Genomic DNA, 25775 nt, shown 5'->3' with positions numbered 1-25775 from the left:
TACACATGTACACTATAGTCACTAATTGGTACTGAAGAAAAGTTACCTTAATGGCAAGATAAATTGGTGTCTGCCCAACTGCACTTAAGATATCAACATCCAATATCGAATTATTGTGCAGCAATAAAAAAATATGACTCTGCAGTGATGTTTATCCAGTATTGAATTGTTGCTAAATCATCTAAGCAGATTTCCACTTGTTTAACACTTTTTGAATTTTAATATTTAAAAGAAAATACCAAGAAAAAAAATACAGTTAAACAGTGACATGTTTTGCCCCGTCAAAATCTGCAAATTCATCACTACCAGTTCATGTGGTGACTTCATTTATTGGAGGATATTCAGTTAAAAATCCATAGAAAGAGCTGCCATATGAGCCAAATTTGGGTCTTTACAACTTTTTGATTACCATCCAAACAGCCACTTTTTTTGTACTGGGAAGGAAAACAAAACATCTCCTATACAAATCTTGCTTGGACATAAAGAAAAAGCACAGACTCCTATCACATGTTCCTCTGAAGGTTTCCCTGAAGCTCTGTCGCTGCTGAGACTGAAACCAATGAAAACTGAGCAGAGACAGCATCCTCATAAGTGACCACAACAGTAAAATGACATTTTATAAAAAGTTTTAATTCCATTAAGCAAAACAAAGACAAATTAAAACCAAACCCCCCTAAAAACTGACAATAAAAATAAATGTTTGGTGAACAGAGGAAATGCAGAGCTTTCAAATCAACGGTGAAGTACGTCTACTTCCAAATACAAGACGAGATCCACGAAGAGCAGACTGCCGTTTGGCCGGGGGACTCATCTGGACTGCTCGACTACAGAGGGAGAGAGAAGGAGAGACGAGTTGAGCATGCAAAACATCAGAACGATGAGCAACAGCTGAGCATACCGATGTTTCAGCAACAGGTTAAATATGTGAAGGATTTGAGGAGCGCTTCAGTTAACGTGACAGCACCAACTGTTGCGTCTTGTTGCCGAGTAAAGGTTTACTACAATTTTCTGTGGGGAACGCTTCAGCATTAACGCAATGATTTAATAATAAAGTGCTGCAAAACTCTTTAATCCACAGATCACAGTGGTTCTAATGTTATTAAAGACACCAGTATGCTTTTAAGGAGGCATTCAGAAATAAGAAAAACACTTACTGTAAGATGAGATGTCAATCTCATCTGGCAGCTCTGCCACATTGACTTCAAAGCGGTCCTGCACATCGTTTAGAGTCTTGGCATCAGTCTCGTCTGACACAAAGGTTATAGCCAGGCCTTTGGTCCCAAACCTACCAGCACGGGCAACCTGAGGGGTGCAGAGAAGGTAAGAGTAAGTCCAAACTGCAACATGGACTACCACTAGCATTCACACGGTGCTCGATGAGCAAATGAGACAGCCAACTTTCCAGCATATGAAAAAGGAGAGGGGCTCAGAAATGCATTTCTCACCCTGTGCAAATAGGTGTCAGAATCTTCTGGCATGTCGTAGTTGAAGACGATATTCACTCGCTCAATGTCCATCCCTCGGCCAAAAAGGTTTGTGGCGACCAGGATCCGCCGCTGGAAGTCTTTGAATTGCTGATAGCGAGACAGCCTGAGAGAGGGTAAGAAGGGGAAGGAGGACAGAACCATCAAGAGGATTATCAACAAGCACTCTTTAAAGACAGTAATGTGTTGAGTTGAAGGATGAGGCCTCCTGTCCTCGCAAATACACAACACATTTGAAGCTCAGCAGAGCATGTTTACGAGTTAAGAGTTTATAAGTCACCTTTCCTCCTGAACCATTCCCCTGTGGATGGCAATGGCAGGGAAATTTTGCTCCACCAGTAGCTGGGACAGAGCGACGCAGCGCTGAACTGACTTGACGAAGATCACCACCTAGAGGCAACGCACGGGCATTAACACGCAGGTCACCAAAGAAGCACCGAGTTCGACCGGTGATGCAATTTCTATTACAACTTTCAATGAGTATTTGGGACATTTTGAATACAAACATTTGCTTGCAACAATATAAAGATGCACGTTCCCTCACCTGATTGAACTCCAACACATCAAGCAGGTCAAATAGCTTGCGGTTTTTCTCGCTGTCCTTCAGCTTGCAGTAGTACTGTTGCAGGCCGTGGAGTGTAAGTTTGGTCTCGTCATCCACAAACACCTCCATGGGCTGCACATGAGATAGCAGGTAAGTAAAACTTCAGTGCAGCAGTTTTCGGTGCAGACCGAAAGTGGTGGAGATGAGTTGTCTCACAAAAAACAACAGAAATTCAGAGGTGAAGCAGCCCTCCGCTGCTTACTTACATCTTGCATGAACTTGCGGCACACTGGACGGATTTCCTTACTCAGTGTTGCACTGAACATCATGACCTGCTTCTCATGCGGTGTGATCCGGAAGATGTCCTGAACATCACGCCTCATGTCTGCCAAGTGAAGAAAGTAAAAGAGTGAAAAAGTGACTAAGGTAAGATTGCGACTGAATACTGCAGTTTTGCTGTCGACTTGGTGAAAACTGGGAAGACAAAAACAAAGAAAAGTCACCTAGCTGCTCCAGCATTTTGTCACACTCGTCCAGGACAAAATGCTTGACGTTCTTCAGACTGAGCGTCTTGTTCCGGATCAGGGCGAGGATACGGCCCGGAGTTCCGACAACGATGTGAGGGCAGTTCTTCTTCAGGACATCCTCGTCTTTCTTGATAGGCAGGCCACCAAAGAATACGGCTGCTTTTATGGTGGGCATGTACTTGGAGAAACGCTCGTACTCTTTGCTGATCTGGAAGGCCAGCTCTCGTGTGTGACACATGACTAATACAGACACCTGGAGACAAGGAAATGCAGATTAAATCCAAAAATCTATCAAAAAGTCAAAGGTAGGCAGAATAATTTGTTTAAAATGAACAGTTTTACATTACAAACGACAAGATGCATTTAATGTTAATGTTACATTTTTAGTATTTTATGATCATCTAAGCATCTGTCCTTGAAAGAAAATTACATCCCACTGTAGCTATAACACCTTAGACTTGAAGGTCTACAACTCTATAAGCCAGAACTGAGCCATCTATCAACTCTTTGGTGTATAATTTCCACATAACAACAAGCACAACATGAAAATGCCACTTACAATCAAATAGACTGATGCTATAATACACAATGAATGTCATCCATCCTCTCAAATCCCCAAATTCCACCAGGATCGGCTGCGCTGCATTTCAGCACTGACATGAACACTAAAGCCAATCGACTCTTATGCCTGATTTATGCTTTAGCAGGAAATCTACATATTAAACAGAAACCCCTCTTAACCGCAAGCGTAACTTAGACAACCCAACCTGTAGTAACATTTCTCTTGTCAAGTTATGTGGAAGGTTTTGGTGCAGCGTTAAGACGGGTTTCTGGTTACTCCGTAGATTTCCCGCCAAAATATATTTTATTGTTGTCCTCAAAACTGCATATCCCAACAAAGAAACCTGCTGGTTATAAGTCACCTATGAAATCTGTTATTTGTATATTAATAAGGAAAGTTACGATCCCAGAAATTCATCAGTTGGTACCAATACCAGTAGAATCACACAGCTGGATAGTGAAACAAAATGACTGGCTGATGCCAGGTACTTAAACTGTTACTAAAACGTTTTAGAATTCTGATAATTTATTTAAATGTTGACATCATTTTACTGACAAGACCCAGACTGAGATGTTAGGATGGCTGCCGAGTTTCCCATTAGTCTTACTAGCAAGTGACTGTAACTCGTGTTACATTTACATTAAGTGAGCACAAACATTTCAAGGTTATTTTACAATGGAGAGTCTCAAACAAAATAAGCAGTAATCTGTGATTCTGGATAAGATTTGTAGGACAAAACTTTGGATATCACTCTTAACTTATTCGTCCTCAACGTGAACTACATAAATAGCTCTGGATACCCGTCTTTTAGGTGCCTTGCTAAATTGGAAGTCCAAATATTGTTTGCATATCGCCTCTTGCTAATCAATTATCTCAGATTTTGCAGCCAACTGAATGCAAAGTAGCTGCACAGCCGACTCTGCCTTTCTTAAAAAAGAGATGGAGCAGAAGTTTGTTGCAGTTGCACGACTTTCCATCTTCCACCTGTTCTTTGACAATAGAATAATTTTAACCACATCCTGCCTCCTTCAGTTTTGGAAGAATTCCTGCCTCCCTGCATAAGCTGACTGTGGTAGCAAAGACTCAAAAATCCTGGTATCAAAATGGTACCATGGGTATTGATTCTGTTGGCATTCCCTAGCTCTGACTAAGACTGATTTTGATCAGTCTTGTTTGTGCTCTCTCACAGGTGACTCTGACTTCAGCTAAGTTAAAAACAAAAACATTTGGACCTCTATCAGCCTTTATTGGCTTGTTCATTAATTACCAGATGTTTACCAATAACATTCATAGCCAATAAATGAAAAGCTCAACATTGAAGGCACTTCTTTGTTTCTTTTGTTGAACGCAACCCATGTAAACACTTAATTTACTACACAGTCAAAGCATGTTAAACACACATACTAACCTGTCCGTCAACGGGTTCGATCTGTTGCAGGGTGGCCAACACAAACACAGCCGTCTTGCCCATACCAGATTTGGCTTGGCACAGGATGTCCATGCCCAGGATAGCTTGTGGGATGCATTCATGCTGCACTGTGTTTTTAAACAACACAACAAAAATTAATGTTAAGTGCAGTCTTATTATTACCTGCAAAGCTATTTCTTTGAACTGCTATAAAGAGCACAAGAGGAGTGGCAGTACTACTGGGAGTGGTGCATTTTTTTAGACGCACAAAGCAAGTCGAGCTATTCAAAAATTCTTAATGTATGCAAGCAAGATAAGGTAAGCGCTGTTGAAGAATATGCAGACTTACGGCTTTTGACTGGTTCTACCAGTGTAGTGTAAGGGTATGCCATAAACAAACTCAATTGCCAGTTCCCCACTAGTCCCATTTAACAATAGGTACCAGAACAGTTGAATGTGTCTCACCTTCAGATGGATGCTCAAAACCACAGTCAATGATGGCGCGGAGAAGCTCCGGCTTCAGAAGAAAATCCCTGAAACCAGAGCTGTGGATGGAAACATAGGAACCTTTCACCTCCTTCTTGCCTGCTGGGGTTGCACTCTCGGGGGCTCCTTGAGGCTCCTCATCCTCTTCGTAATCAAGGAGCTCGTTGTCAACGTCATTCTCAGCCATTGTATTTGTCTGGAACAAAGAAAATACAGCTGAGTATTAATGATCACTGTCTTTCATCTGTGTCTGTAAGAGAGGGCTCCCTTTACTTAGATTATATGAAGCGAAGTTCTTATTCGAGCCCACTTGTTGCACATATTTTAATACATTTAAAAAGTCTTATTTTATTCTATCATTACAAGGCGGGTTTGACTATTTGCAACTATGAAAATCGTGGTTGGTTATAAACGTGACTCCAAACATTAGCTCTATTGTGTATAACTCGAACTGAATTTTAAAGAGTAAGCCTGTGGTTAAGAAATGCTAAGCAAGAAAACACGCAACAGAGCAGGCCTAAATATGAATACTCTGTAGTGTTTTGTAAACAGAAACTATTCTGTGCGACCACGTACACTCAATATAACAAACAAGGTCAAAACCGTAACCGACGATGTCAAATTGACCAAACCGGTTAGCTTCTAAGCGCATACAACACTAGAAAGCCATTGTGTTGCATAACCATTGCTAACGTGGCAAGCTAATCTTCTACGCGACAACAACTAATCCGCTACGACCAACTAAATATTCCCAACAGCATAAGTAGGCGATCTTTTCGTAATTGTAACGGGAGTGTATTATGGATGACAAAAAGGCGGCATATTTCGTGTAAATAAGGAAATCTAAGTGGCGATTGCTTTGCTAGGCTATCAAATGCTAGGCTACAAAACGCTAAGTAACACCGCCCCCTGAAACAAACAACGAAAGGTTATTTTTAGCGATAGCAAACACTACTTCAGCCCAAATTAAACAAATATAATTCACAAGCTTATTTAGGTGAAACGAGACGCGGAAAGCCGCCCAAGCGGGACAATGAAGTAGTTCAAGGATTCCTACCGTTTCGGTGTTAGCTTCGACTGCCCCGATAGATCACAACCGCATGGAGAGGCCTCAGTTGGTTTATACCACGAACCGGAAGTTCCGCCTCGGCTAAAGCGGGTCGATATCATTCGCCCGTTTAGGCGACCTCTATGAAAAGCAGCCTGTGATTGGACAGAAAGTGTGCCGCAGTCCGTCGCAGTTGAAAAAAGCGGGACACAGTTGTAGCTGCTCTCCGTAGGGGAGCTCGGGAGGGACACTCGAATAAATTAATACAGTCACGTTTTGCTGCAATATAAGTATAAAATTAACCGGGATGTGTTTGCGTATGATAATGCAGGCCTTTGACCTTAAATATAAAACAGCTTCCTGGGATTGATTCAGGCTGGCTCAATTTTGTTTGTTTCACAGAAATCGTTAAAATTGTATGAAATGTAGACGTTTAAGTCGCGCGAGGCAAAACTCCTCTCCAGGATGTGATGTTAACAGTGTGAAGAAATTCGGACTCCATCAATAAAAGTATATGTAACTGTGATTTCTATGTTTCCTTGCACAAGTCTAAATCAAGCTTTAATTCTGGAAACATTAAACACTGAGAATTAAAAGTCTTTAGTGCCTTCTATTGGTCAATGAACGCATTAGTGTTGTACAGCTTTAATGTCGTTGAAGCATTATTAACGTTTACAACCTTTTATTAAAATCATAATTACGAATAACAAACGGGGCGCCAAGGGCTGATAATAACTGTATTAATAACGAGAAGTATCAGTATTTCCAACTATCCAACATGGATACACTGGCATCAAGTCTCAGCTTTCATAATACTTTGAATAATACTTTTATACAGGAAGCAATGAGGAAGTATCTGCAGATCTGCAGAAATCTTTACAAAATAATACATTTTATTGCTCTGTCATCTATAAAATCTCACATTCTTTAACAGGAAAACTACAAATACAGAATGACAAGTAGTGTTCTTTAAATATATTAATGGAGATGTCCACACTCATTTGATTTTAACTCACAATTTATGCGTTCATCACAGATGTTCTTATTCAAAAATATTCCAGAAATATTTTTCAATGCAATACAGAGCAGTCCATCTGTTAGTTCTGCATTTTCTAAAAACAAAATGGACAATAAGGGCAGATTGGTGAAGAATTTGCCTGGTGCAGTAGTTGAAGAAAAACCTTCTAAAATGTAAGAAACTCCATCAGTGCTTTTATTTTATTATGTCACCAGTCTGATAGCTGTTGTCCTTATATCTGTGATTCCAGAGCAGAAGAGAAGCTCCACTGTGTTGGAGAGAAGTAGGGAAAACTGTCAGACTCAGGCCGGGAATGCTCCTCTGTGTGTGCACCACCTGGGGTGTAAGAGCGGCTCAGGAAGTCTCTGACATGCGGTGGCAAAGAAAGAAAGAGCCAGTTTTCCACTAGGAGACCACCTCCATGCAGCCCTGAGCAGCAGCCCAGTTCAGCAGGCAGTTCTTCCAGATTGTTGCTGCGCAAGTCCAGCCTGCACAGTTGACTTAGAGCTGCAATCTCTCTGGGTAAGAAGCTAAGAGAGTTGTGAGACATATTCAGGGTGCGCAACTCCAAACAGCAATTGAAAAGCTCAGTGGGTAGCCTCTCCAACCTGTTCCCACTGAGGTCCAACTCTGTGAGCAGCTGCAGTGCCTTCACCTCAGCAGGCAGCTCCTCCAGCAGGTTACCGGCAAGCAGGAGCCTCCGAAGGCGTCGAAGAGTGAAGAGCGCTGGAGGAATGCTCTGGAGCTGGTTGTTTGACAGATCCAAGAGCTCGAGGCCTCTAAGCACACCCACGCTGGCCGGCAGTACCAAAACACGGTTGTAAGCAAGTCTAAGACAAGAGAGACGACGAAGGTGAGCCAGACTAAGCAGCTCCTCCAGAGTCCTCAGGTTATTGTGCTGCAGGTCAAGCACCCGGAGGTTGGTCAGTGCTAACAGAGCAGAGGGTAAACGCTCCAGCTGGCAATCCTGCAGATGCAGCTCTGTCAGGTAAACCATCCGCTTCAGGCCCATCAGCACAAGCAGCCTCGTGCCCTCATTCTGGATCTCCAGTCTCACCAAGCTGCCTGCCACCTCGCAGAGCTCCCCGGGGATCCGCTGCAACATGCCTCGAATCACCAGCACACGTAGGTGACGCAACTGGCGTAGGCTCCCCAGTGCCCAGCTACGGCCCACCCCGCCGTCACTGCCTAAGCGACCAGAGAGGTGAAGCTCATGAAGGCCTCGCAAGGAGAGGACCCAGCTGGGGATCTCTGATGCCTGAGTGAAGGTAAGCTGAAGGACTTCTAGACGTTCCTGGAGAAAGGCAAGCGCGCTGGGATCCACAGTTGCTGTGCAGTGGTAGAGGTGCAGCTCCCTGTAGTTGAAATGCCACATAAAAGTCCAAGTTAGAGTCTAAAAATATGTGAATACTTTAAAATAAATACTTTAAAAGACTACGCCCCTGCACTGTACAACTTGCCTGAGTGAGGTCATGCTGGTCATGTGTGCAGTAAACCTGGTGTCTGCGATGAGCTCCAGTTTGAGGACCTGAAGCTGGCTGAGAGTGAAGAGGGCTGGAGGAAGGCGAGGCAGGGCCACCAGCTGCAGCCTGGAGCGGCCATCTGCATCCACGCTGATCATGGCGTGCAGCTTCTCCTCCCCCCAGCACCTCTCTAAGCTTTCCTCCAGCAGCCTGCTCTCACTGACAGGCGACAAAAACACAAAGAGACGCTGGACCAGCAGAGGGTCGTACTGGTCTAACATGTGTATAAGAAAGGCCAGGTCATTCTTCAGGTCAGGAAAATCTCTCAGGGAGCTCAGCTCCTTCAGTGAATGGAAGGAATATTGCTGCAGAGAGCTGAATTGAATCAAACACACCAAGGCAGAAGAAGAAGAAGAAAGAAAAAACAAAGAGAAACATCAAACAGGATATTTTGTAGCCAAAAACACAGCACTACATTTTTTTTTTACCCCTGTAACTAGTTTTCTGATATGCTCATCATCAGGAGCATAATTTATTTATTTATGCTTTTTACATTTAGACTAGTTTCTCTCCTCAAAGCCTGTTAAAGCCTAAAGTAGCACTCATACATACTCTAACTTTCTTTGGATAACACTATCCACTTTAAAAATATATATTCCTACCTTTTCTGCTATAAAAACACTGAAAAGTGCACCTTTAACGTTTTTTTTATTCTAACCTGCTTAAAATCCAGGTGAGAGTGTAAAAATTAAGCAGACCATACAGGCCCAGTAAGGTCAGGTAGGCCGCCAGCAGTTTGCGGAGAAGTGAGGAGAGCACGTGGATACACTCGAAGGTGGCGTAGCCCACCAGGGCCCGCTCCTCAGGGTGACAGGTGTGGTTGAAGGACAGGGAGCCGAGAAGAGGGACTGTGTAACTCATAATCAGTGTTACAATCAGGAGTTTGAAAACTGTCTGAGCCAAGTAGACCTGAAGAGGGAAAAATGGGCATCAAGACTAAACGATAACATGGAATTAAAAAAAAATTAAGGTAGCAAAGACGTTGATCTGTAAATCTAGCAGACTAGAGGATCTCTTACCTTACAAATGACAGCTGAGCTTTCACAGTGGGACCTAAACTTCCTGACCCTTTCAAACAGCGCCCTCGCCTGTTCCCCATCACTTTTATCCAGACTGATTACCTGGCTGTGGCTGTCAGCCATTACTGATGGGCTGGAAGAAGGAAGTTGCTCCCGGGAGTCAAGAGATACACAAGACACAGTGGAGTTACAGGACAGTGTGGAGGGACAAGGGGATGGAGGGGTGGCAAATGCGCTGTCTATCCTCTTTAAAAGTGGGCTGTCTGTGCCTGAGTCTATGCTCGAGTGTCTTGTGTGGGTCACTGTCGGGGAAGTGGAAGTTCGGTGGTGTGGTTGGTGTGCTCGTCTTCCCTCCTCCACCATCTCCTGGATGCTCTCTTGGCGGGCGGCATGAGACAGGGCCTGAGATGTCCAGGGTGACTCACAGCACTTTGCCAAGATGGATAGGAACTGCTCTATGCGGGATGAGGTGTGGGGAAAGTGGAGCCAGAAGGAGCCACTGGCTACCAGGACGAGGGACTGAAGCAAGGCCATGTAAGGGAAGAAGCGGGAGGACAAAGGCAAAGCTTCATGGTAGCACACCTATAGAAACAGGCAAACAGCAATTGATTGTTTGACCACATGGGGGCAGCAGACATACACTGTGAAACATTAATAACAAAGGGTTACCTGTTAACAAAGGAAGAGGATTAGTATAAAAACTGAAATGGGTGCTAAAGTTATTCTTTTTAATTGAATTGATTTGAATGGGTAAAAGCTTAAAATACAGGATACACTGTAAGCCCAGTTCTGTGAGTATGTCTACAGCCCACCTATTGGTTTGCTTATAGGCTTACTTCTATAGGTTGGCTATAGGGGTAAACTATGGTTCTATCTCCGAGGGTTAGTAAGGCTTAAATAAGCAACACCATGAGAGCTGTGAGTGAGCACTGAAACAGTCAAAGTGTGAATCAGAAGAAACTGGGAGATTAAAGTTCCACTGTAGAGCTGAGATAAGCGGTTTAATAACCTGTGGGTATGAGCAGGTCCTTTTACATAAAGGTTCAGAATGTTAAATATAGCTCACTCTATGCTTTCACAGAGTGAATAGCAAACACAACAAAACCAGCACTACTTTACCTGGCTAATATAAATGTACTGCTGGTACACCAAATGCGTGCGCCGACCCCGAGGTGCAGAGTGAAGATTTGGGCCGATTTTGTGTGCGTGGTGCATTTGAGGCTGTGACGATGGAGACAGTCCCGCATTGGCACTTTTTGAGTGACTGTGATCACTAGTGTTTGTAGTTGAATCCAAAGGAATGCACACTACTCGGTCCCTGGACAGCTGCTCCGTACAAGCCAGGACAGATGTCATCAACATCAGGACCACCAGGTAGTCCATAAAGACCTCCCACCAGGGCTTCAGCAGTTTAGACCTGTTCTGATGCTGATTCAGAGGCGCTAGCTCTGACAGGGAAAACATGGCGTCCTCTGGTTCCTGCAAGATTTGCTTTAAAAATGAGAAAACTAAGAGAGAACTACAGCACTGACCAAATGTGGAAAGTTGCATTATAGGATCACATCATTAGCTAAACTGCAGAACTGAACTACAGTGAATTTTGTGAATATTTAACAGTCAATTTGATATAATACATAGAAAATCTTTTGAAATTTCAAATAGATGTATTCCAGAAAACTTTGAAATGCTGTTGCTAACTAAGAGTAAACTAATTATAAAAATAAAAAAGTTCACTTAAGTGCTACTTGGCAAAAATGCAAATTGGACCATAACAGTCCTTGTTGTTTTATCCACAGCTCTTCACCTACCTGTGCAAATAGCGTCTTCTCTTGCTGTTCTCTCTCTACTTGTGATCAACCCACAGCCGCATTACAGAAACTCCAAGCCGGCGCTGTCTGGTTTAGCAGTGAAAAACTTCTGAAACTTACAAAACAAACTCCTCCTGAGCTGACTGGCACAAGGCTATTCAAAAGTTGCCATGGCAGCAGAGGATGTGTGGCTGAGAAATTTAATTCAATGCTAGAAGCCTGCTCAAGACCCACCAGGGGTTTGCTTGCTCCCTTTAACTCCTTCAGAACTGAAGTAGACAAAAATGTGACACACACAAAAAAACAGTGGAAAAATGTTTCCACTGGACGAAGTGAAAATACTTCATATGCATAATGACGGGAATAGGGGAGACCGGGGATAGTTGTAACGTGGGTCAGTTGTAACACTTCCAATTTCTCCAATCAGGGCTAAGTTTCAAATGATGTGACTCATCCTGTACATGCCCAATTCAATTCTGCTATCACATGTGAAAAATCAGCACATTTTGTCAAACACAGACAATTTAACACGAAGAAAAGTAATTTGTATGCCAAAAAGTAAATTTTTCTACTTTATTTCAATTTCTAATAGCATTATCTGCTTTGCAGTTAAACTCATCAAACTTAAATTATGTTATTTGTATGTCTATGGGGATATATTCTGTGTAGGTCTTTAGTGCTAATGTTTTAGCCGTTGGCTGTAATGTTAGCTAGTTCATGGCTATAGGAGTCTGGGTCAGTTGTAACAGCAACAGTCTGGGTTAGTTGTAACAATAATGCAGATGTTAAACTTACCACACTATTACTTTAGCTTATATTAAACAAGTTGGGGCAAAGACATCAGCAGAGAGAGGTTCACTGGTCGCTTTTGTATATGCGGTTAATGCCATTGGCAACACAATTCCTCCACTGTTTGTGTTCCCACACATACATTATGCAGACCACTGTGTCAGAGATGGACCAGTAAGAAGTATTGGTAGTGGAAATAAATCAAGATGGGTGCAAGAAACAGATTTCCTCATCTTTCTGAAGCACTTTGCAAACCACACCAAGGTAAGCCATGATAAAAAGTAACGGAATTGCGATGCTGGTGAACAACTACATTTTTTCAGCTTCATTGTTATGTTCAAAATTGGTGCAAGAGTTGTAGGTTATAATGCCCACTGAGCCAATGAGGCCAAACTCAAGGAAGACCAACCAAAATTAATGAAATATTCAGTTGCAGAAAATTCCATAATTTGTCTTTTTTGGGGGGTTGACATATGTTCAAAAGCTAGATTTCTGCATTCTGGCACACACACATAAAGGGCTCTAAGTGCATTCATGTGTTGAATAAACAAAGATTACATGTTAATGTTTTGTTAGTACCCTTATTTCATTGTGTTACATTTCACCCCAGGATATGTTACAACTAACCCAGACTATGGGGTTAATTGTAACATTTCACTCTTTGTGTTTGAGACCATACCATGCAATGGGTAATTGTGCTGCAGAGAAAATAGCTGCACTATTTAATAGCCGAGACATGTAAATACTTTGCATTACATTTTGAATCCACTACCTTAAAAGAGCTCCAATTTACAGACAGAAATGTCAAAAATGTTACAACTATCCCCGGTCTCCCCTACTTTACCAGCTTTATACACTGTTGAAAAGTTCAATTGACGACACTTTACAATACAGCCTGGTGAAATCTGCCTCCATAAGTCACCAACAGTAGTTCCCAGTAGGCTCAGTAGAACAAGGTGATAACCAAGGAAAGCGGACAGAGTACTTATAGCTCCACTTTCTTCATTCTTATTACGTTTTATTAGTATGAAGTATGAGGTGTACTGCAGAGTATCATAGGCTCCACTTTCTACATTCTAATTTTGCAGTACTAGTAGATCCGCAGGCTGAATGATAAACTACCCTAAGCCTTACTTTTTACATTGTAACCAGAGATGGGCAGTAACGCGTTACTTGTAACGCGTTACTGTAATCCGATTACTTTTTTCAAGTAACGAGTAAAGTAAGGGATTACTATTGCAAAAACGGTAATTAGATTACCGTTACTTTCCCGTAGGAACGCTGCGTTACTGCGTTACTAAAACCGTGATTTTCTTGCGAGAATGTCTCATGACAGTGACGTAAGGGAGTGTGATGTTCGTGACAACAGCTGTGTGCAGATCAACAATGGATCATATATCAAGTGCGGGAGAGAGTATGAGCATGCAGCGTTTAAAGCGTGGAAGTACTGACCTTATTTTGAGTTTGATTCCGTAAAAAGTGACAAAAACATTAGTGTCCGCTGTGCGTGGGAAGAAAACTTCTTTTTACAGCGAAAAAAACCCCCCCTAAACTTCCAAGCAAGCACCGAGTAGCTATGTCGTAATGAGAAACTCACAGAGAAACTGCGGTATCCTTCCACTGACCGCTGCGGCACACCTGCACCAGGATAAACCTCCGCCTACTCTACTCCTGCTTTACAGGTGAAAATAGAGCAAAAGGACCGCTAGTCTTTGACTTTATTTATTTTCTGCTGTGTTTTACTTGCATCTGAAAGAGTGAGTGTAAACACAATATATATATATATATATATATATATATATATATATATATATATATATATATATATATATATATATATATATATATATATTATGTTAAACTAATTTCTTCCAGTCAGAGAATGGTACATATAATTAAAATTTTGCTTCATGCATAAAGTTAAAAGATTAAAACTAATAAAACAAGTTTTAAAAAAATACTTTTCCATTTGATTACATTTTGTATGATGGATTATGTAGAAAAAGTAGAATTGGGCTGAAAGATCTATCGCTTTATCACCTATTCAGGTTGTAAATCATGTTTTTAAAAAGTAACTAAGTAACTAAGTAACTAAGTAATTAATTACTTTTGAAAATAAGTAATCAGTAAAGTAACGGGATTACTTTTTTGGGGAAGTAATCAGTAATTAATTACTGATTACTTTTTTCAAGTAACTTGACCAACACTGATTGTAACTAAACATTATTTTAAGTGTCAGCTGTAATATATGTCAGTTATTGTGTTTGCAGCTTCATACTTAAAATCCTTATATGGATTAAAGCAAATAATGTCTCGTGCCGTCAGATAAAAGAGGTATAAGGTTGCAGCATAAAAACATAAACTACAGTAAAACAGTTAAGTGAGAGCATTGTCCAGCAGAGGTCGCTGAAGTTACGGTGCCGCTCTGACTCCACTCAACTGTAGTCGCATACATTATCTGTGAATGTTCCTCTTCTGCCGCTCTCACCACTTAATTACAAAACCCGAGCTTCTGTAGTGAGACCTTAAAGGTCAAAGATCTTTGATGACCAAAGTTTTCAAACTGACTTGTGAGTATTTTTGTGTGTGTGTGGAAGAGAGGGTCATAATGTAAATTCCTGGCATGTCATTTCCTTGATATTTAGGCCACTAAACAATCTGGAGCAAACACTCAAACTGAAAATGAACCACAAAATGAGCTACTCCACACAGCTGGTGTATGTGTGTAAGTGTGAAAACTGTGTGTGCGCGCGCGTGTGTGTCTGCATATGTGCATGCTTTTGAGTGTGGGGCCTGGTTTTACAGAGCAGAAACGAAAAGTGGTGTGGAAGATGCAGCAGTGGTGGCAAACATTATGTGTGAGCGAGAAATGCATTCACTCATGCCACAGAGACAAATCTCAAGATAAATTCTGCAACTGTGACTGACGAGGACAGTTCTTTAGATAACATGCTCAGCTTCTCTACGTAAACATTCAAACCCACAATACCGCCCCAGATTGCTGAGCGTTTATTACATCTATATGCTTTACATAGCTTTAAGAATTGAAGTGCAGTTTTACACTGACTGCATTAGATTTTCTTCTAAAGCTTTCTTTGTCTCTTTGCTTGTATGCATGTGTGGGGCATATGCGGGTGTTTGTGTATGCTTATGCTGACAATGGTTACATGAAGTGCTGTATGAGTACCCCAACTGTTTACTCATAACAATCAAAAAAGCTGAATTTGGAAGTCTGTACACTTCTCGCCTTCAACCGTTGCCATCTTGGTTACATAGATGAATGGCAAAGACCGCTAACCGAAGAAACTTCTGGGATGAAACAGAGTTAAAACATCTTCAAGAAACTTAAAGAAGTCCAGTCGCTTTTCTTTCTAAGCTCCTTAGACCTCTAATATTTCTTTTTTCTACAGGTTTTAGACCTGTAAATAAGTTATCATTGGCGTTATAACTATGGTCACCACTAGTTAACAGTGCTAGATTGTTCTACCTTTTAGCTTTGCTCTTTTTGCCTTCATAGCACACAGTTTTCAAATGAATATATGGAATCTTATGAAAAATTAAGTACTGCCGTGCTCCCCACCATTCAGTAGGTTGTAGAACCACATTTAGCACAGCTCTCTTGCACAGCATTTCAGTTAGGCTGAAGTCTACAAACCGAGCTCAAATCATCAAGGCTCTACCACTGTGCTTTAAGAGTTGGTAGGAGGTGTTTGTGCTGGTATGCTGTTTGCTTGTGGTGGTGTGTATCACGCCCAAACATCTCTACTCTGGTCTGGTTTGTCCAAATCCAAGAAATGCAAGAATTCTTATGGTTTGTTCAAATGTAACTGCCAACCGTGCTGCCATATTCTTTTAGATAGAAGATGCTTTCTCCTGGCCTTACTTGTTCAGTCTTTTCTAATTGTGCTGTCTTGGACTTTAACATTTAGCATGCTAATTGAGGCCTATAGAGGCCAAGATGTAGTTTTGATTTATTTCAGTTTTTCTGAGCATTGGCACCATCTGACCTTAGCGTGAGTTTGCTGGGAAGATTGTTTGACATAGACGTGAATGTTTAAAACCAGCAAAGTCCACAAACATCTGCTGCTACTTACGGCTGATTTAGACTTCTGCTATGAATCTTTGTATAGCCTACAATGTAATCTACGCAAGTAGTTGATGTCTCTGGTATTTAAGCTTTATGTGCTAATTGCTATGGGATTGTTTTATATGCCGTGTCAACAGAAAGAAATGCTGTGACTTCTTCCTTCCTGGCCAATCACAGCAGTTGTGGGCAGCTTTGCAGTTTGGTTGGCATACGTCAGATTACGCTGTAGTGTTTCAGAGGGGTTTCGCTTTTCGTCATACACACGGTTGTGTGAAAATGTTTTCATGTGTCTGTATGCATGACAGATGCAACACATCAAATTATGGCGTTGCAATGGAACTTTTGATTTAGCGAACAACAAAGCTCATTATTTTCTCCAAAATCTCCTTTTGCTTGCTAACATGTTAAAGCTGAAATATCTAATTTCCTGGCTATTTTAGAGACAGTTCAATAAGCACTAAATGTACTATTGACCTTACATTTCTGCAGCATGTAAAGCTGTATATTTAGGGGTAGATGCTAAAAGTATTTGACAGATGAAAGCTTCATTTTAGCTTTAGCTGAGGTACCCACCCCCAAGAGTCTGTCCATACTTATTTAAATGGGAGGGCTATCAGTATGTGCTAACTTACAGGAAGAAATTAATGCACTTTCATAAACGTCAGTCTACACATTTAGGGCAAATGCTTGTGTATGTGTAGTGGCCAGCTTCAGCACAGCTAAATGTGATAAACAAAATAATATTTGAACAAAAGTCATTACACAGAGAGCTAATCCAAAAAAACTGCTGTACTATGCTGTAAAATCACAAAATACTTGCTATTCTAATTTTCCTGCCTGTGTCAAATGGTCTATGTTCCTTACTACTTTACCCTAGATATTTTTATTTTCTTTTTATAACGTTTCCTGTAAAGTTATAATGACTTGCTTCACCATCTTTATAATGTAAATTGTTACAATCCTGGTCTGTTTCCTTGACTTGTTTTGTATATGAAAATTTATTTCAATAAAAAAACAACAACAAACAAACAAACAAACAAAAAAAACAGAGAGCTAATCAACTCAAGTCTTTGTATTTTTCTCTTGTTTTCAAAAGAGAGCACATTATGGTTTCCATGATCTCACTGCAAAATAAACTGAGGTTTTTCTATCTCTTTCGGGGAACGTGGCTACAAAATTAGAAAGCAGGGCTGTGGTGCGATGAACATTACAAGGGGCTGCTATCCTATAAACACCCATCGGTTTCAAAGTTGTGCTCTAAACCCTGTGGCTTCACACCTTTTCAACTGCAATATACAGATACTGTGACGCACTCACACACCCTTGCCCATAGGCAGGGATGTTTTGGGTGGGGTTGAGTTAGGTGACAGGATTCACACGACCATGTCATGAAAAACATCACAAGTTTGCAACAAACCTCACACATCAAATGGCTAACATCTTTAATCACAAGCAAACAGCCCAGACACCCTTCACAGTGATGGCGAGTTTATGGTAAACATTCTGTAACTCCGACGGAATTATTAGAATTAGTAGCTGACTTATGATCAGAAGCAAGGGCCTGTCTGTAAATGTTCAAGACTTTTTAAAAAGACACAAAGAAAGTACACCCGCTGTTCAATCTCAAGTTTAGGTATCAGTACCACAAAGCATGACATATTATACCGTGTCTTTGTTTATTTATCTAACAAACACCAAGAAAAAATGTAGGCGCACGTGTGACTAAATAAGCACACCCTTAATTCTTTAATAGGAATTAGGAGGGCAAGGAACAGGCAGGTGCTACAAATCACTTGATTAACTGATCATCGCCAAGTGTAAACACCTCTATAAAAGCTAACGCTTCGGTTGTTTGCTGGTCTGGAGCTTTCAGGTGTTTGTTAACACAATAGCGAGGAGGAAAGACATCAGCAGTAACCCTAAATAAGCAACTGTTGCTGTCCATCAATCTAGGAAAGGTGGTATATGAGGTGTAAACAATTTGAAGTCCATCATTCTACGTTCAGGACAGATGCCAGATCCCAGCAAAATCACCCCAACCCTGGCGTTTTGAGCCAGGCTGCCCACTATGATCAGTCAAAACAGCAATGCTAATGATGCAAAAAAAGAGAGAAATACAGTATTTAATCACATTATTTTCTCATTAAAAATGCATATCAAAGAATGATTGAACTCATTTTACTACTTTTTGTTTGTGGTACCATTGATGGTGTAGGTGAAGGGGAATTCTAGTTTCTTTTTCTCGCAGAAGGAAGGTAGGAGAGAGTTCATTGGGCAATCCAGTGTCAGTAATGAAAACAATGCTAGTTCCTGTATACTGTACCAGCAACTTGGTTTTGGCATTCGGTGTATGCTCTGCCTGCTAGCATCTTGCACCCTGGTGTTATGTGCTGGACTGTCTCCGGAGCATCTTTGCACAGGGTGTGGCTGAGGTGTTGTCTGGTGTGGTAGACCCCAACCTTGCTGGAGCTTCTGCTTTGAGCTTGTTCCTGTGCTGCCAGGATTAGTGCCTCTGTGCGGTTTTTCAGTCCAGGATTTCTCAGTATCAGCCACTTCCTCTATCTGCCGATGTGCATGTCGTGCAGGGGCCTGTCATTTCATGACAATTCCTCCTCTAGCTCCTCTTCTTTCTCAAATTTCTGCTGCCTGAGGTATTCACTAAGGGCATGATCAGTTTTGGCCATTTTCCTGATGTACTCATGGATGTTTGCAGCTTTCCTAGGTACGTGTTGTTGTCCTCAGTGTTTGCAGTGCTGCCTTCTGTTATACAATCTCCTCAGTTCTGTCTACCTTCCCTCTCTTTGTTGCCATCCGACTACACTTTCCCACCTTGAATGACATTCAAATGTTATTGCTATAGATCCTAGTGGTATGGATCAGGGAATCGATGTCTCATTCACTCCTGGCATACAGTTTGTTGTCATCCATGTAGAGGAGGTGACGGATGTTTGCTCCATTCTGTAGCAGGTATCCATTGGTGGGGTCCAGGCCTGTGCAGAACATCAGCAGGGACAGCATCTCCTTGGTAATCCAGCACTTGATGGTCACTTGTGCTTTTGGCTTGAAGTTGGCCTCTAGTGTTGTCCGCCACATCCCCATCAAATTCCTGATGAAGGCTTTTAGGGTACTGTGGACAGTTCCAGGCATTCCAGGATCCATGGATCAATCCAGTTTAATGGACCATGAGGAGTGGCCATTAAAGCTGCCCCATAGCCTGTATAATTATATCGACAAAGAAAAAAAGTTAGTTTGAACTATGTCTAAGCCAGATTACCAGTATGTCATTTTACCAATCCAGCCCTGCATGTAAGGCTCAAAAAAAAAAGAAAAAAAAGATGCTACATCTCAGAGTCTACAGGCCTCAGTCAGCATTTTAAATGTTAAAGTCCATGACACCACGATTAGAAAAAGACTGAGCAACTATGAGAGAAAGCCTCTTCTCTCTAAAAAGAACACAGCAGTACAGCTTAGCTATGCAAAGCTGCATCTGAACAAACCACAAGACGTCTTTGGACAGATGAAACCAAAGTGGAGATGGTGCCCACATGAACCTGGGCACATTGCTGTAAGTGAGAAAACCATGAACTCCTCTGTGTACCAAAGTATTCTCGAGTCAAATGCTTGGCTCGGTAAAGCTTGGCTAAAACTGGGTCATGTAACAAGAATTAGCAGAGGAGCAAATTTACCACATAATGGCTGAAAAAAAAAGCATCAATGTGTTGCAACACCCAATTCAAAGTCAGGGACATTAAGATAGCTGTGCATAAACAAATACCCGCAAACCTGTAAAGAACAGCAGGCCAAAACTCCTCCACAATGATTCATGGGACTCCTAAAGATACACAGAAAATGTGTTACTGCTAAAGATGGTTCTACAAGCTGCTGAATCATGGTTTGCAGGGCTTCTGCATTTGGTTTTTTGTTAAAGAAATAGAGAAGGTGTAATATACTCTAAGATTGTACATAGATAGCTTTAAGACTTGGAAAAACCCAGATAATAAATTTTTTGGTATGCCTGTAATCACAGGTCTATTTCCTTTTAGAGCTTGTGGTTATATATTTAGAGTCTCTCTGGGGATGTAGGCAGCAGCTGTCTTGGGTACCTTGTCATTGATGAGTTCTCACACCCCCTTACCTTTCTGTAACCCTGCTCTGTCATAGTCACGCAAATCTCAGTTGGATGAATGTGTAGGAGTGGGGATGCCCATTTGCTTGCTAAATTTGAGAAAATTTCTGTCTCCAATATTGTCATAGTTACCATAATTTGTTTGTCCTCCTTACACAGAGTAGTGGCAGCTGTAGTTAGTTTAGTGGCGCTGAGTTGGGTGGCAAGACTACAAACTCTTCTGGTTCAATAATTTGTTAAATGAAAAAATGCGAAAATTTGGTTTTAAATTGAATCTGTGGCATTTTCAATCTGACAGCAATTGATTGAAAAGAGTAGGAGGATGTGATAAGCGGTAACACAGAAAGAAAATACCTCAGCAAAATACCTCCTTCCTGTTCAGTGGGTGGCACAGGCCTGGTTGGAAGTATTGTGGCTTTGCTTTTGTACATGGCCCTGTAATATAGTATAATATTGAGAGCTACAGCAACCAGTTCCCATGGCTATAGATACAGTGTTACACAACATAAGTGCATCATATCGTAAAGCACATCTGGTGTTTTTCCTGCCACTGCTGTGGCCCTTTTATGTTACTGTATATAGTCTCATTTACTTTCACGAAGCGCTTACTTGACACACACTCAGGACATTACCAACATCGGCATCAAATTCTCACATAGCTGTTAAACTTTTACGATTTCCTCCCCTCAGCTAAAAAAGAAACTCCTGAACTGTCCATAACCTTTGCTTTTTTGCCAACCGGAGTGAGAGAAAGTTGAAAAAGTTGCGAGGAAATGAGTGTAAAACGGGTGGGTGGGGGTAAACTGTAGACACGAGAAGCTGTTGGCCGTGAGAAAGTGGCATAGCACTTCATTTGTCAAGTCCCCTGACTGAAACCACTGCAAGCCACCAGCCACAGCAGCTACACAGATAAACAGCAGCGAGACTGTAGGCCGACCTCGAGGCTGCCTATAACGTGAACCTTCTCTTCCTTTGATCGTCGATAATGATTCGTTTGAAGTAATGATGTCATTAAATGTGCTAGATACACCCACTCTGTTCTTGCCAGTTATAAAAAAGTACAAAGACTGTTTCGTAATTAAGTTGCTGCATATGCAGAATATCCAGAAACATCACTGAGATGTGCTGTCTGGCACAGTGGCTCTGAACATCACATATTATGGAAAGTGATCCATCTTAAGCTGTAGTTTTTAAGCTCGACTAACCTGATGTAGGTGTGTTTGCTCACACAGCTGACTTTTCTTACATGGTCTGGTGCAACTGTGAAGGATATAATGGATTTACTATTGGTGCACTGTCAACCTGATGTATAATAATTAATGACAGAGCTCAACTGCATGCTAGATTAAGCTGAAGAATAATCTGTCACTTGTTATTCTTGCATTTTATCTCACTGCTAAGTGTTTACTTTACATCATCACTATCAGAGACTTTGCAACCACCATGTGATAAAACCAAATGGATGACATCAATGCAGCTTTCTGTCCAGCGTTCTCCCTTTTGAGGTACTGTTTTTACCCATGTGACCAATTAATTACAATATTTATTCTCCTATGTAGCAGAAATACAAACCTTAGAAAAATATCTCTTAAATGGCTTTTAAGGTCACAGAGGACACTATCCAAGTGTTTCCAGTGGTATCTCTAATTATACAAGTATGTGTTAGTGTGTGTGTGTGTTTAATGACCTTTTTCCCTTATTTTAGTAGCTGCTGGGGTGTGGAGAAGGGTAGTTGGACTAAGACTGAGAGAGTGACAGTCGGAGTGTGACAGAACGGAGCAAACACCTCCAACGTGTGTGTGCATGGAAATATAAATAAGCACAGAATCCAAATGTGTGTGTGTGTGTTTGGGGTGTGTGTGCTACACCTACCCTGGGCCTGTGTAAAAAAGTAATTGCCCTGTAAGCGTAATAACTGGTTGTGCCACCCTTTGCAGTAAGAACTACAATGAATCTGGCGATGGGTCTTTCCAACGGTCTGCAGAGGAATTTTATGTTAGCATTCCCGGGTCATGGACCGAGGTTTTTGTGTTTGTAATTTCTTTATGAATTTTGTGATTCCTTGACTTTTTGAGAATGTTTTTATTTGGGTCTTCTGTGTATATTAATATGACTGATAGTTTCCTTAAGCATTTATTATATCCTCTGTGGGCTCTGTTTGTGTTCTGGTTCACCTTCTTGGTTATGTAATATTTAGTTATTATCCTTTGTGATCTCTTTGTTCCCTCAGTCAGATCCCCATGACTGTCTGATCTTTGATTCTGTCTCCATGTTTATTTTCTGTCCACTATCAAGTTTCCAGTTTTACTGTGAAGGTCTCTTGTTCCTTGTGTGTTTTGTTTAATTTAACTTCCCTCGTCTCATTATTCCAGATTTGCTCTCGCTGTATTTCCCACCTGTTTCCTCTCTGCCCCGCTCTCCCCTGTGTATCGTCTTTGCCAGAGTGTACTGTTCAGTTCACCAGCATCATTTTGTCCCATGGTCTTTGTACCGATGTGTCTCTTTTCCCCGTGTCAGTTTATTGGTTCAAACTTGGGTTCTGTTTTGATTTATGCTTTGTCTCATGTTGGTTTTTCATCAGTTCAATAACAGGCTCGCCTTTTGTTAACCTCCATCTGCCTAGAGAGTTTTTGAGCATGAATGTGTGATGGTCCTGGGTTTTTGACCCTGTCTTTATCTTTTTCGACTTTCAGATTCTGTTCATTATTAAATATCTTCCATAATTAATTAAATCCCTTGACTTTCAGTTTTCCTGCCATCATTTCTTCCCCTGTCTAATGTTTCCAGCTAACCACCCACCAGCTGCAGTGATAGCTAGCCACCTTTCTGAGCCTGCTTTATCTGTTTTGCCATCCTCAAAGAGCAAATGTGGTCGCCGGTAACGCCTCGGTAAGCCTGAACACTGCAGCAGAAGCCAAGCACCGAGGCTCTTCCCACCTGGGTCAGTCAACCAGGCTGTGGCTAGCTCTGAGTGCAATCAATGCTAGGTCCACTCTGAGGTTCCGTCCTGGATTGATTAACACAAAGACTGAAGACACTAAAGACGAGAGCTGCGAGGTGCACATCTGTTTCTGTACCTGCGTCAGTCAGCACTGGGCCCACAGAGTGTGTCGCTGCCCACTTCTGTCGTTGCTAGGTCCCAGTGAGAGACTGAACCTGGGCTGGCAAACCCAGAGACTGAGCACACTGCACTTGTCCCAGCTGCGAGGGTGAGGGAAACCAGGCAACCCCAGCCTCCAGAGCTGCCTGTGTGCCCTCTGCAGCCGCAGCCTCTGCAACCAAAGCATCCTGGACCAGCCTTTCTGCTTGCATCTACTGACACCAGGCTTTTCGCCATTGTTGACAACAAGGAACCTCCTGAGGTATCCTGTCAAAATGTGAAAGTTGGTATCCCGACTTATGCCATACAGATTATAGAGGGGAGAGTATGATAGTGCAAGGATAGAAACTGGAGCAAGGAAATGTAAGTAAGAGTTAAGTGAAGTTTCTCACAAAGAAAGTATAAAATGGACACACCGCTGAATAGACTAAACTAAAAGACTAACACGGGAAAATTAAAAAAAAATTACACAGAAATATAAATTCTGGGTAAAGAACAGAATTCATGGTTCCATCAATACAGAAAGTCATCCAGGTACTGAAGCCCCAGACTGCCATCACACTACCAGCACCAGGCGTGACTAATGTTCTTCGTGATATAATGTTCTTTGTGTGAAATGCTGAAATGCTAGTTTTATACCACATGTAATGAGACTATATATGTATGTGTGTGTGTGTGTAGTCACTTGAGGTACTTATGTCATGTTTACCTTATAATAGAGCGTAGGCTCTGAGAGGACGCCCAGCGTTTACGCTACGAAAACACGACCGAGTGTTTTAACCTGACAGCCTGAGGTGTTCTTCAGTAAACTGGACTACCCGACAGAAGGACCCGAGGCCCCGCTGCACTTTTTTGCTGTCGGTCGGTGGCGCTGTCACTTGGTGTTCGCTCGCTCTGTGGTATAGTATCGCTTCCTGTTCCTGCTCAAACACAGTGGTGTTTCTGAGTAGCTTATTTGCTTAGCAGTTTAATTAACAACTTTTAAATACATTCTTTTTTCACAGTATAATCTTCACGTGCTTCATCCGAAGCACACTTTCTGTATACTCACTACCTAATTTATAGCCAAAGTATTCACTCACTGTCTCTGTACTGTTTCGCTAGCTTAGCTTGTAGCCGACCCGTTAGCACCATGGCTACTTCACCTGCCCTTTCTGCACTTTCTTGCTCATTGTGTCAGATGTTTAGTTACTCCTCGGCCTCCTTTAGCAGTAATGATATCTGTAACAAATGTAGCATATTTGCAGCTCTGGAGGCCAGGATTACTGAACTGGAGACTCGGCTTTGCACCCTTCTCTTACCCTTAGCTAGCCAGGCCCCTGTAGCTGGTGCAGCCGAAGATAGCGTAGGCCCCGCTAGCTGTTCCCCGGCAGATCCCAAGCAGCTGCGGAAAGAGGGCGGCTGGGTAACGGTGAGGAGGAAGCATAGTCCTAAACAGAAGCCCCAGGTACACCACCAACCCGTTCATGTGTCTAACCGTTTTTCCCCACTCGGTGACACACCCGCTGGGGGTCAAACTCTGGTAATTGGTGATTCTGTTCTCAGACATGTGAAGCTAGAGACACCGGCAACCATAGTCAATTGTCCTCCAGGGGCCAGAGCAGGCGACATTGAAGGAAATTTAAAACTGCTGGCTAAGGGTAAACGTAAATTCAGTAAAATCATAATTCACGTCGGCAGTAATGACACCCGGTTACGCCAATCGGAGGTCACTAAAATCAATATTGAATCGGTGTGTAACTTTGCCAAAACAATGTCGGACTCTGTAGTTTCTCTGGTCCCCTCCCCAATCAGACCAGGAGTGACATGTTTAGCCGCATGTTCTCCTTAAATTGCTGGCTGTCTGAGTGGTGTCCCAGAAATGATGTGGGCTTCATAGATAATTGGCAAACCTTCTGGAGGAAACCTGGTCTTGTTAGGAGAGATGGCATCCATCCCACTTTGGATGGAGCAGCTCTCATTTCTAGAAATATCGACAAATTTATTAAACCCCTCAAAACATGACTATCCAGAGTTGGGACCAGGAAGCAGAGTTGCAGTCTTACACGCCTCTCTGCAGCTTCTCTCCTCCTGCTACCCCCCCAAAAACCCATCTCCATAGAGACTGTGTCTGCTTCCAAAAAGACAAAAAACAAACTAAAAACCAGCAACAAACAACTTAAACATTTACAAAGAAAGAACAATACAGTATCCACATCTGAACCAAAGAGTAAAACAGTGAAATGTGGATTATTAAATATTAGGTC

The 25775-nt window shown here is 41.9% G+C and overlaps 2 protein-coding genes across 2 annotated transcripts; both read right to left on the bottom strand.

The window, feature by feature from the left end:
* Positions 1-309: 309 nt before the first annotated feature.
* ddx39ab (DEAD (Asp-Glu-Ala-Asp) box polypeptide 39Ab) lies at positions 310-6227 on the bottom strand. The gene is made up of 10 exons (XM_006805070.3): positions 6069-6227; positions 4991-5207; positions 4526-4653; positions 2532-2808; positions 2295-2413; positions 2029-2160; positions 1765-1874; positions 1446-1590; positions 1155-1302; positions 310-824 (listed from the first exon to the last, which is right to left on the bottom strand). The coding sequence occupies exons 2-10, from the start codon at positions 5196-5198 to the stop codon at positions 808-810; spliced, it is 1284 nt and encodes a 427-aa protein (XP_006805133.1). The 5' UTR covers positions 5199-5207; positions 6069-6227; the 3' UTR covers positions 310-807.
* Positions 6228-6968: 741 nt separating this feature from the next.
* On the bottom strand, positions 6969-11133 carry si:ch211-106h11.1 (volume-regulated anion channel subunit LRRC8D). The gene is made up of 5 exons (XM_087840234.1): positions 10739-11133; positions 9620-10201; positions 9259-9509; positions 8534-8915; positions 6969-8428 (listed from the first exon to the last, which is right to left on the bottom strand). The coding sequence occupies exons 1-5, from the start codon at positions 11081-11083 to the stop codon at positions 7310-7312; spliced, it is 2679 nt and encodes an 892-aa protein (XP_087696360.1). The 5' UTR covers positions 11084-11133; the 3' UTR covers positions 6969-7309.
* Between the last annotated feature and the right edge of the window lie 14642 nt (positions 11134-25775).

Source organism: Neolamprologus brichardi, chromosome 4, assembly GCF_056152115.1.
Source record: "Neolamprologus brichardi isolate AB-2024 chromosome 4, ASM5615211v1, whole genome shotgun sequence".
Lineage (NCBI taxonomy): Eukaryota > Metazoa > Chordata > Actinopteri > Cichliformes > Cichlidae > Neolamprologus > Neolamprologus brichardi.
This window is presented reverse-complemented; position numbering and strand designations above follow the sequence as displayed.

Coding starts and splice junctions, on each gene's coding strand:
- ddx39ab (XM_006805070.3), bottom strand. CDS start 5,198: ATGGCTGAGAATGACGTTGACAACGAGCTCCTTGATTACGAAGAGGAT. Junction 4,654..4,990: donor TTTTGAGCATCCATCTGAAG/GTGAGACACATT, acceptor TTAAAAACACAG/TGCAGCATGAATGCATCCCA. Junction 2,161..2,294: donor GCCGCAAGTTCATGCAAGAT/GTAAGTAAGCAG, acceptor TCTCATGTGCAG/CCCATGGAGGTGTTTGTGGA.
- si:ch211-106h11.1 (XM_087840234.1), bottom strand. CDS start 11,083: ATGTTTTCCCTGTCAGAGCTAGCGCCTCTGAATCAGCATCAGAACAGG. Junction 8,916..9,258: donor CTCACCTGGATTTTAAGCAG/GTTAGAATAAAA, acceptor GATTCAATTCAG/CTCTCTGCAGCAATATTCCT. Junction 8,429..8,533: donor GCATGACCTCACTCAGGCAA/GTTGTACAGTGC, acceptor AACTACAGGGAG/CTGCACCTCTACCACTGCAC.